The sequence below is a fragment of the Pseudonaja textilis genome, chromosome 2 (genome assembly GCF_049901715.1).
Source record: "Pseudonaja textilis isolate UNSWEBS1 chromosome 2, rPseTex1.2, whole genome shotgun sequence".
NCBI lineage: Eukaryota > Metazoa > Chordata > Lepidosauria > Squamata > Elapidae > Pseudonaja > Pseudonaja textilis.
Window position 1 is genome coordinate 183,610,086 of NC_141991.1, and position 12,162 is coordinate 183,622,247.

Consider the following 12,162-nt stretch of genomic DNA (forward strand, 5'->3'; position numbering starts at 1 on the left):
GGTTGTCCAATTTCTTCCTTAAAAATTCCAGTGTTGGAGCATTCACAACTTCTGGGAGGCACTGGTTAATTGTTCTAACTGTCTGGAAATTTCTTCTTAGTTCTAGGTTGATACACTCTTTGATTTCCATCCATTGCTTCTTGTCCTGCCTTCAGGTGCATGAGATAGGATATTGGCCCTATGTAGCCCAGCTCTTCTGAAATCCTTAACGCCTCTATTAAATTAGCAGTAGCCGAGCCAAATGAACTTGGACTTCATTTCTACTCTAGTGGTGGAAAAATCTTCAGAGAGAGAAAAAGAGATCTGCTTTTTAATTATAGCTTAAAGAAAACTGAGGGGTCTTTGGCGCTCTCTGAGCCTGCTTCTTTCCCTGCAGGCGTTTCATCACCCAAACTAGGTAACATCAACAGTGCTAATTATGAATGACTAATGAAATGAAACACCTTCAAGAAAACAAGCAAGCTCAGAGAGCACCAAGGACCCCTCATGTCAACTCTGAGTTACAAATGTTCTTCTTTATTAAAGAAAACTGCCGTCCATTCTCTCAGCTTTCCTGCATTTGTGCACAACTGGTGACCATGGCCTCCCCAATGGTCAGCCCCCCCTTCCACTGTCCCACCCCCATGCCGCTTACCTGGGAGTGCCACCCTTGCTACTGCTTGGGATTACGATGGCAATGAGGACTGCCATGATTGTCACTGATTAGTGGGGTAGTCCCATGATTTCACATTTTATGGTCCCATCACTTACCAGTGGCAGTCCTGGTCCCAAATTGCCATCATAACCCAAAGACTACTTGGAGGCGTCTTGGAGAGGAAACTGAGGCCGTCTGGTATGATCAAACGCCAATATTAATGAAGAAAAAGCAAGCATAATCATTGTGGCTTGTCAATCAGCATTTTTATTTGAAAGAACAACACTGTTCATGGTATAGTTTATACATGAAAAGCAAAAGGACTTCCTTCATTTCACATGGTCCAATACTGAAGTGGCACATCTGAAGCAGCACAAGAAGGTTTATATACAGATTTATATAGAGAAACAGAATTCTGGGTAATTCAAATGAAACAACAATGAACCAGCTAGACAACATTTCACACCCCAACTGGAGGAAGTGGCACATAAATGCATACAGGACAGCATGGAGAGAAAAATAATTAAATGTGTTTGTGTGTGTAACTGTATGTCACTGTAATTCCTAAGCACAGACATACACACACAAAAAATCTGTTATTATTTAGTCCTCACTGAGGGCAGAATATACACAAATGATGTTCAAAGAACACAAGGTAGATGAAAATAAAACTACATGGTGTACGTTGCTTATTACTATTAGTAAATATATAGAATAAAGGGTTCATGACGTTTAAAATTATACTTCTTGTGCCTAGATTTTACACAGTTGAATGTTGTTTTTAAAATGTTTTCTCCAAGTATGATTGACTTCTGCTGGCATTGTGCTTTTAATATTGAAGCTTTCTAAGCAAGCACATAGGCTATCCTCCAAAGTTAATCTTTCCTGCATTAACTTTTGGATGCTATTAAAAAGCCTTGGATTTCGAACAGCTCTTGAATTGACAATCTAAAATGGGGCTGGCAGACTAAAAAGTTTAGTAATATTATTATTATTTTATTTATTATTTTAACTAGAACCCCAGATTCACCAACCAGAGCCAGGTAAGAGCTAAAACATTTAGAATTAAAAACAAAACAAAACAAGGAGCCTTTGCGCACACTAAGCATAAGAATTTGTTCTGAGCGCTAGCAATCAGCAGGTCCCTTTCACTTTAAAATGGCCGCTGGTTACCCTCAATTCTCCTCACGTCAGCAACTTTTAGGCAGAATTTTGTCGTTGTTGCTAGTGTTAGACAATTGTGAATGAAAACACAATTGTACACACACACACAAAACCTACTAATAGATTCCTAGATACCTTCCACCACACCTGGAATATAGCAAGTACAGAGCAGTGGTGGCCGATGTGTAAAGCAACTGGAATATACGTTTCGCAGTTTCTCCAGCACTCAAATCATTTCTGAGATAAGACAACACGAAAAAGCCAGTTAGCAATAATTAGGCCTGCATGAAACACACTGTTTGGAAAGGGAAAGGTGGAATACCCAAGGCCGTGTTTGTCCTTCCCCCCTTCTTCTTTGTGGAAAGAGAAGAAAAAATGAAAGAATGGTGATATGCTTTATCTTCCCCAATCACTCAGCTGCTTTCTTTCCACAAATATTAAGACCGAGTTACACCATTAATTGCCACACACTCTCACCCCAGCACTGCATAGACATCTCTGTAGCAACCAAAGGAATAACCTGGACATCCCACGTTTGTCTGGCTGCAAATGCCTTGAGAAAATACTACACATCACCACTCTGTGGCAGGGTGACACAAAAATCAAATATTATCTGTGGGGCCGATGCAGTTTGTAGTTGTGATGTGGAATAAACAGCCATTTCGTTTATTGGTTTCTTAATTTTTCAAAAGCAGTGGTATCAACGAATTACTTTATTATTATTATTATTATTAATTAGGAGAAACAATAATTTTGATAGACGGATGGGCTACCCTAATGAGGCAAAGGAACAAGAATTTCCACATAATTGATGGGGAAGAAGCCAGACTGCCCATGAATCATGCCTTCGTACCAGTTATCATCAATCTGGTTAGTGAGGGTGATGACATCGCCTTCTTTAAAACCAAGCTCCCCTTCATTTTCAGGGTCAAAGTCATACAGAGCTCGACAACACGGCTGATCCATGGCCACGCCACCTGTGTGGAAAGGAAAAAAGAGAGGAAAGAGAGAAACATGGCGCTTACTAAAGGCAGCTACAAGACACAGCACTGCATAGTGAATGGGCATTAAATGCAACAGGAAACGGAGTCATGATTAGGTACCTATGATTGTGGAATGTTACCTGCCTGGTTTATGCTAACATCAGGACCAGGGGAAGACTTTATTCTTCTAGATACTTTATGTCTATCTTATTATAATAATTTTAAGTCCTGAATATATTCTGGTTATTTAAAAAAGCTTTTTTTTTAAAACTGGTTTATGCCTCGCTTTCTTGTAAATTATCGCAATACTTACCTTAAAATGATATATTTTATATTATGTTATGTTATATTATTACTACATTACATTGTAATATTATTTGAAGAACATCACAATACCGGTCTATGATGCCTTGTCCTGCCTGTGTGTTATCCTTTAGCAGCTAACTGTATTCTCTCAGCCCTTGTGGATCACAATGCAATTTGTACGCCTTTACAAATGATTGGGTGGAATTGAAAATGAGATACCGCTACAACAAATGCTATTTATGCAAGAATGAAATGTTACCAGTGTCTAACAGCCATCCACACTTTAAAATTCTATAATCCTTTCAGAGAGATTACTTTTTGTAATAGGAAAGCCTCCTCGGAATTAAAGTTAATTCCTCCTCAAATACTTGAGATGAAACTGAATCCATCTTAACTCTCCTTTCTTACCTCTATTTGGCCTGGTAGTATCTTCTCAATATTAACTAGTCCAATTTTACTTAGCTTTTTGATATCTGTCAAGGACCAGCCACCTAGATAGTTTTTCTTTGATACAAGACATTCTATGAAAGGAACAAAGGAAATGGATCATCTACCCTCAGATGGTTTTGTGAATCTCATGAATCTTATCTAATATTTCAAAATCATTTAATCCCCCACCCCAGTATTTCAAGGGCCCCGCGGTCAGAGGCATTCCTCCAGAGAAAGGAAGAGTTCTGCTCTGACCCAAGTCAAGCTGGCTAAGTTTAAGTAGAGTCCATTTATTGCACACTTAATTCAGCATCAAATGACCCACCAATGGTGCTAGAAAAGCTCCGCCCCATTCCTCAGTTTCCCCCTCAGTTTGAATTTCCTGGTTCCGTGAACATAACATAACCTAAGTCCTAGCCGACTCATGAGGCAAAGAGGGAAGTAACCCACAAGTACCAAGGCCACAACACAAGTCCAGAGTTCCAGAAACCAAAGCACACTCCAACAGTCCAAAATCAGAGAGCCAAGTCTAGAGTCCACAGGCAAGAAATGCAGTCCACAAGTCTCTAGGAAATATTCACAAAACCTGGGAAGGGGCACATCAAAGCAAAGAGGTATTCCTGACAAATACACCTTCCCCCAGTATCTGGTTAAATCACCCTTCCCCAGTTGTTTCTTGTGGAGAGGGACAGGGTTGCTTCCTCGTGAGCAGCCTCACTGACCTCCTCTATGCCTCCCTCCACTCTGCTCTTCTCATCCACAGATCGGGCAGGAGAGGCAGCTGTTCCTTGTCAGGGGTGGTCAGGAGCCTGTTATCTCCATTGGCTTTCTGTAGCTGATCTGCTCCTACAAGCCGATCTACAACCCCATCCGGTTGGCTCTTCCCCCCTTCCCCTAATTGCCAGGTGGCTCTGGGAGTTGAGTTCCCCTAGACTGTCTACACATTCGGATGGGACTGTGCCATCCTTGTCAGACGGTCCCAGTTCCAACTTCTCCTCCAAACTGGAATCCAACGAAGCTATGAGAAATACAGAAATTTTCTTTGACATTTCTTGTTCACCTCCTCTTTTCCCATTCTTACCTGAAGGCTTAGGAGTGGTAGCATTAGAGAGCCCTCCATTGTGCTGATTATTGTCACTTAATTCCAAGGTCATCCGGGGCTTTGGCTGATATTCTCTTCTGGTCTGAACCGATGTTTCTTTTATTCTGTTAGAAAATGAGCAGTTACTAATTTGAACTAATCCAATTTTAATCCACTAAGTCTATTTTTTTTTTTTTTGCATTTTCATAACCAGCAAGTCTACAAGCAAGCCTACTACTACAGCACCTCATGTAAAACTTTGCCTGATTTTGAACCCTGTCATCTTCATTCTTTTGGCCCTAAAACTGAATATCATAGTGATCTGCCCCCAATGCATAAATTGTACAAATATATCAAGGCTATATTTGATTCACATTCAAAGGATTTTCCTGGACATCTTGACAGAGGACAAATTTAGTTTAGTCTTCTATCTTGAACTATCTTTTCACCAGTTTGATATATACCTTGAATTTGATACAAATGCCAATGTCATACATTGAATTTATTTCAGTGCATAGGGAAGGTATCTTACAGGTTCTCCTTAACAATGAAGAGTGGATGAAATACATCATTGAGGAATCTATGTATTGTAAAGGTGGGACTGGGAGTGGTGCGGTGGCCTAGAGGTGGACCTCTCGCCTCACAATAAGGAGGCTGTGAGTTCGATCCTAGGTAGAAGCAGATATTTCACATTGAGATTATATCTGCTGAATATAACTCTGCACTGATGACAGTAAGGGCATTCGGCCAGTAAACATTCAGCTCCGGTTGCCCACACTCCACCCCACAAGGGATTATGTGGTCATTAAAAGACAATGATGATTTGTAAGCTCAGACGAAATCTGATTGTGGCTGCTTGTTGAGACCATTATATGCTGGAAAACAAGAGGCCAGATCATAAACATTTCTTGTACAGAATCAGGTTGGACTTTATTCTCAGCTCTACCAAAGTATTTATCTCCCAACTATCCAGAAAGCCGGTATCTGAGTTACGAGGGTTTTCAGTAAGACTTTCTTATTTGAACTGTTCAGCTGAATCTCTGCTTAAGAGAACCTTAGGCTACACTTCGGCTACCTTACTTGTAAAATAACATCGTTAAATTTTAAGAAAGCCCAGAAATTCCTGACTGCAGTTCCTTCAGGTTTAATATTCTTTGACAATGGGATTTTCCCATGAATTTTACCGTGGTCCTAAAAGAAGTACGAAAGAAAAGCTAGGATTCAGATTAAATAGAGTTAGCTCTCAATGGAGTCAGTGCTGAAACTTGATGTTAGGAATAGATTCTTAGAGGTTCTCTAAGTAAGGAAACAACACGACAGATTCTGTTTTGGACTTGTTTGTGGAGCACAGTAAAATACATGGGAAAATCCCATTGAAAATTGAAATGGACTTAGAGCTTGGTTAAGAATAGGCTTACAATTAGGGTTTGCTCTCTTTGGAGTCACGGCTATTAACTGATGTTAGGGATAGATTCCTAGAGTTTCTCTAAGGAAAGAGAATGTGACAGCTTTTCATTCACACACGTTTGTGGAGCACAGGAAAATACATGGGAAAACGCCTCTGCCGATGAAAATGAAATTAGGGTTAGGGTTATGGATAGATTTAGGATTAGCTGTCATTGGGGTCACGGTCGAAAACTCACATTAGGAATAGATTCTTAGAGGTTTTATAAGGAAGGAGAACGTGACTGCTTTTTGCTCAGACATATTTATAGAGTACAGTAATACATGGGAAAATCCCATTCACAAAATAAAACAAGGTTTAGGCTGTGTTACAGTTATGATTAGCTCTTTTTTAGAATCAGAGTCAAAAAGTGAAATTAGGGATAGATTCTTAGAGGTCCTCTAAAGAAAGCGACATCCTCAACTCCAGTTTCATTTTCACTGGCAATGGGATTTTCCTATGTATTTTATTGTGGTTCCCAAAGAAGTCTGAATGAAAAGCTGTCAGGGTCTCTTTCCTTAGAGAATCTTGAAGACTCTGTCCCTAATATCCATTATTGGGCCTGACTCCAAAGCAGAGGTGGGCTGCACTTTCGTTGACAAGGGGATCGCTGGTTGCGCATGCGCCGCTTTGGGGCTGAAACGCAGCTTCAAACAGGCAGTTAATCGACTCAGGCCACTCCAGTGAGTACAGCAGGGTGGCGCAGAACTCACCAGGGCAGCCTGGGTTGGGGGAAAGTTAGTTATTTAGGAAAAGCATAGTACAAGGGCCAGTGGGCAGGCCCAGCCAGAAATCACAGCTAGGGGCTCGCCCATACCTTGCCGACCATCCAGCAGCTCACCACTGCTCCAAAGAGACCTAACCTTAACCCAAACCATAATCCTAAACCTAGTTTCATTTTTATTGTCAATGGGATTTCCCCATACATGTTACTCAGGCCCAGAAAGAAGTCCTAAACAAAAGCTATCAGAGTCACTTTATCTTTGAGAGCCTATAAGAATCTATCCGTAACATCAATTTTCAGCCCTGATTCCAAGGAGACCTAATCCTAATCCTAACTCTACTCCTATTCCTAACTCTATTTTAATGTTCTTTGGCAAAGGGATTTTCCCATGTTTTTTTTTTTTACTGGTCCAGAAACAAGTCTGAACGAAAAGTGCCCTAATTGCTTTCCTTAGGGAATCTCTAAACATTTATCCGTAACGTCAGTTTTTGGTCCCGACTCCAAGGCATTGCATGCAGAAGATATTTCAAGATACCTGGTCTTTTTTGTCAAAGAACATGGTAGTTGTAGTTGAAGTTTTATAACTATAGGATTTACTCTCTATTGAAGGTCTGATTGTTACAAACCTGTTTTCTTTAAACAGAAACCTGAGCTTCTGCTTAAAGAATTAGAAGTAACATTTCCCATTTCAATGAGGGCTGAGGCTATACCGATTGCTAAGCTCACTTAATTTCCTGATATTTCTTTTGATGGAATCCAATAGAGTGGACTTGTCCATTGTGGTTAATGTCAAGAGCAGCTTTTTCTGATATAGAAAGTCTGCATCAGGCTGATTCGAAGCGCGTAGGCAAATATATATTGTTTAAGCCTTGTCAAAATCCATGATAATTTAACTAAACAACAGACTTGTACAACATGTCTTTAAACTGTGATAGATGATAGTTAAAGTCTAGGTAGGGTTAGGATAGGAAAATAAGATTTTAAGTTTAAAAACTATGGTTCTATATCTGTAAAACCCTGCAAAATTAAGTTGCAAAATTATTTTTTTATAATTATTTCAAGATGATGTCTATAAATTCCTGTATATGCCCTGAACAACCACTTAACCTGCCTATAAATTCTTGAGCCCCCTCCACCACGCTGGAAAAGATTCTTCGAAATAGTCTGAAACGATTGACAAAAATCCTGAAAAATTTTTTCAGAAAATCTCATAAAAAAGACAGCTCTCCATACAAATCATTATAATCAAGACTAAAGGGAAAATAACACCAGAACTATATAGAATTGAAGTAAGATTTAAAATCCATCCAAAAAATAACCAAGCAAACAAGCTTGCTAGACAGTGAAAAAAGACAGCGGAATCCTATTTGGTTCATATTGGAACAAATCATTTCCTTTTCTTTAATGTCTAAGTAGAACTTGGAAAATGGAGCTTTGAAGGCCTAATTGCATTACATCGCTTGAGTCCAACTGCAAGAAAAGGAGAAGCAGAATAATTTCAGAAAGATTGGGCAGAATCAGCGAGCAAGAAAAGAATCAAAAAGTGCAGGTAAACATGTGTTGAGAATATTTTATCAGCCTGGGGGAAAAAAAACAATGGAGCACTATGGGAAGGTATTTTCGCTGGAATACTGTTGCAAAATATATCCTGTCCAGGCCCTAAAATAGAATTAAATGTATCTATGTATTCTGTTCTATAATCCATGGAAAGCTGCTCCCCATCTCAAGTTTACAGCCCTGATATATAAAAAACATGTGCCCAAATATTTCTGTTCACTTTTTGCTACCTTTCTTCCAGCTTGAGACTGACTTGTTGGAGAATCTCTGTGGCTTGCCTGTGGTATTCCAGCTGGGCTTGTACTAGTGCACAAATCTGGCTCACTTGTTCAATCTGCAGAGAATACAGAACATAAAATCACAGGGCTGGAAGGGATTTCGAAGGTCTTCTAGTCCAACCCTCCATTCAAGGCAAGAGGCCTTCTACTACCCCAGTCAAATGCCTGTCCAGTCTAGTTTTGAAAAAACCTCCAGCGATGGAGAGAAAGAGAGAGGGAGGGAAGGAGGGAGAAAGAGAGGGAGAGGGGGAGGAAAGAAGAGAAAGTGGGGAGAGGGGGAGGGAGAGAGAGGGAAGGGAGGGAAGAGGAGAAAGAGAGGGGAGGGGGAGGAAAGAAGAGAAAGGGAGAGAGGGGGTGGAGGAGGGAGGGAGGGAGGGAGAGAGGGTGGGGGGAGGGAGAGGGATGGAGGGAGAGAGGGTGGGTAGGGAGAGAGAGGGAGGGAGGGAGAAAGGGATGGAGGGAGAGAGAGGGAGAGAGAGGGAGGGAGAGAGAAAGGGATGGAGGGAGAGAGAGAGGGAGGGAGAGAGAGGGAGGGAGAGAGAGGGAGGGAGAGAAAGAGAGAGGGTGGGGAGGGAGAGAGAGGGAGGGAGGGAGAAAGGGATGGAGAGAGAGAGAGAGGAGGGAGAGAGAGGGAGGGAGAGGGAGGGTGGGGGAGGGAGAAGAGGGAGGGAGAGGGAGGGAGAGGGTGGGGAGGGAGAGGGAGGGAGGGAGAAAGAGAGGGAGAAAGGGTGGGAAGGGAGAGGGAGGGAGGGAGAAAGGGAGGGAGGGAGAGAGGGTGGGTAGGGAGAGAGAGGGAAGGAGGGAGAGAAAGAGAGGGAGGGTGGGGAGGGAGAGAAAGGGAGGGAGAGAGAGGGGGGGAGGGAGAAATCTTTTTCACTAGGACTATTAAAAAGGATAGCTAATGTTCAGATTCTTATTACTAGGAATTTTCTGGAGGGCTACCTAAAAAGTCGTGTCTAAAGTATGATATAGGGTTTACTTCGCTTTAACCAACAAGTCACTTATGTTCATAAGCAAGTGTGCATATACAAAAACACTTAATGCAGATTAATTATGCCTTATTTATAAAAGAGTCTTGATATTCATGCATACAATGTGGCAAGTCTAGTTGTTGTTTTTTAAAGAAGCCTGACTATGCAAGACTATTGCTGTTCACATGCAAATAAAAACAATTCATACATTTAATCAAAGTCACCAGTATTAACAAAGAAAACTGTCTTAATGGATGACCTATTCAATTTAGCTTACCAATTCAGAGGCATTATATACTTGGCCTGTTGGAGTCCTCCCCAACATGAATAGTTCTCCAAACCAGCTGATGAAGAAGTCTTTAGATCTGGGAAGTCCAACTTTGGCAACTAAGACTTGAGGATTTCAACACCCAGAATTCCCCAATCAGCATGAATTCGGGAAGTTGAAATCTACAGGTTTTAAAAGTTGCCAAAATTGGACAACTCTGCTTTAGAGTCATTTAGTGATTATTCGCGAAATTACAAGGGCCCTGAATTACAACCAGTCCTCACACTTGTGACTGTAGCAGCATCCCCATGGGTCAGGTGATCAGTTACAGCCTCCCAGGGTCATGTGATCGTCATCCGTGACCTTCCCAGCCAGCTTCCAACATGCAAAGTCAAGGAGGGAAGCCAGGTTTGTTTAACAACGGCAGTGGTTCACTTAACAACCATGGCAAAAAATTTCGGGCCCGACTCATTTAACAACCAGCTTGCTTAGCAATGGAAATTCGGGTCCCAACCTTAGTTGTAAGTCGAGGATGACCTGAAAAAAGTATTTCTTTTCCACGCTAGTAAAGTGTAGAATTATGGTCTGGCTGAAGCAAAGCCCAGAGCATTTTCATCGTTCTGGGTTTCAGTGGAGGCAAAATTGGAAGTGTCTCATGGGGATAGTTGTCATTCTTTTTCCAGAAAACATGTGAAACTTCATATTGGTGTGGATTTAGTCTGACCAGACTGGAATTTGTTAGCTTGATTGAACCCTATATATCCGGTTTCAGTGGAGAATAAGAAATACTGTGAACCTGCTATATAATTAATTGAATTTGGTTCCAGCATGTTCAGATATTATATATATAATTCAATTTATTTCAACCTTGACTTATTTGCGCACACGAAACTGAAGGGGGTAGAGCAATATGACAATCTATCCGTCTTGAAGAATTTTTGAGGCATGTCACCATTATTTTTCACCATAGGTATTTTTAGACTTGGAACCAAGTCACTGTGGAATATCAAGACTATTCAAATAATTCATATTTATGCTGTGATCTGTGGGGCTTCTGGTTGAGTCCAAACGGTGTCCAAGTCTTCCTCCAAAATGTCATTCACATGAAAATTGATAGCAAGTAGAAGAATTTACTGAGAGTGCCAATTTCACCTAAAAAAACATGTTTGCAAACCTTGCCTCTGGAATTCCAAAATGCAAAACGCTTTTCTATTAGGAAAACCACATTTCACTTATTATGTAAGACAGGGTTTTTCAACCCTGGCAGCTTTAAGACGTGTGGACTTCAACTCCCAGAATTCCCCAGCCAGCAAAGCTGGGAGTTGAAATCCACACGTCTTAAAGCTGCCACGGTTGAGAAACACCAATGTAATATTTTGCCTTTGAAAACCAGATCTACACACTTACGGAACAATGTCTAGGGAAACAAGACCAGAGAAATATGTTCTTTAACCAAGTTTTGAATTGCTATTAATAATTTTTTTAAAAACAGTCCAAAAATTTTTAAAAAATGATAGGGAAAGATTTGCTCACATCCATCTCCAGCAGATTAAACATGCTGGATTCAGCAATCTCTTTCGATTCATCGAACTTCTCTAGAGCTTGCCGGATCTCCTCATCTGGGACTTTGCCTTGTCTTTTCTTCTTGTAATCAAAGTCTAGGCGCCTGCCCTCCATTTTTTTAAGATGGTGCTGAAAAAGAGTAGAAAAAGAACCACAGCTTTATCAATCCTCTTTATCAAATCAACCCATGACTCTTCTGAAGTAGTTGATCACTGTGTCTCCATCCTAGGCCTGAGAAACAGTGACTATACCAAGTTTACTTCAGCTGTCCTTGTGCATAAGTCAGGAATGTCAATTATCCCATTTGGCTCATTCAACAAAAGGAAGTCCAGTTTCTTTAGATTAACCAAATGTGTAGCTTTATTCAAAAAATCCCTCTAGGTACGGCAGAAGCAAAGTCAATTTTGGGATTTTTTTCCACAAAAACCCACATAGGTAACTTCCCTTTTCGTCTCTGGGCCGCCCATAGTTCAACAATTGAGTTCAGTTCTTTTGCTTTGGGAAAAGCTGTCTGCTTCGGTCAAAATGTTCTTCATCACTTGACCTTGTTAGATAATGTTCTGACCTAGGCTTCCCCAACAGCACGAAGCTGACTCCTCGTCCCGATAAACCCCATTTATTTAGTTTACAGTGAATTCCTCTCCAGCAAAGTCCCGACCAACAGTCTTTCAAGATATTTCACAATTACAGACCTTTATCAGACTTGGAGAATTTGCCAGGCTGATATCTTTCAGAGGCCACATTGTAGCAGACAATACTT

General features: G+C 40.9%; 1 protein-coding gene across 4 annotated transcripts in view; it reads right to left on the reverse strand.

The window, feature by feature from the left end:
• Window positions 1-877: 877 nt before the first annotated feature.
• SH3GL2 (SH3 domain containing GRB2 like 2, endophilin A1) overlaps window positions 878-12,162 on the reverse strand; it is a 93,946-nt gene continuing 82,661 nt past the window's right edge. For all 4 annotated transcript variants that reach the window (XM_087926582.1, XM_087926583.1, XM_087926581.1 and 1 more), the window contains 4 exons: window positions 11,373-11,531; window positions 8,553-8,656; window positions 4,598-4,722; window positions 878-2,775 (listed from right to left, as the gene is read on the reverse strand). In XM_087926582.1, coding sequence (XP_087782708.1) covers window positions 2,573-2,775; window positions 4,598-4,722; window positions 8,553-8,656; window positions 11,373-11,531 — 591 coding nt within the window. In that variant the 3' untranslated portion in view covers window positions 878-2,572. The remainder of the gene's footprint in view (window positions 2,776-4,597; window positions 4,723-8,552; window positions 8,657-11,372; window positions 11,532-12,162) is intronic.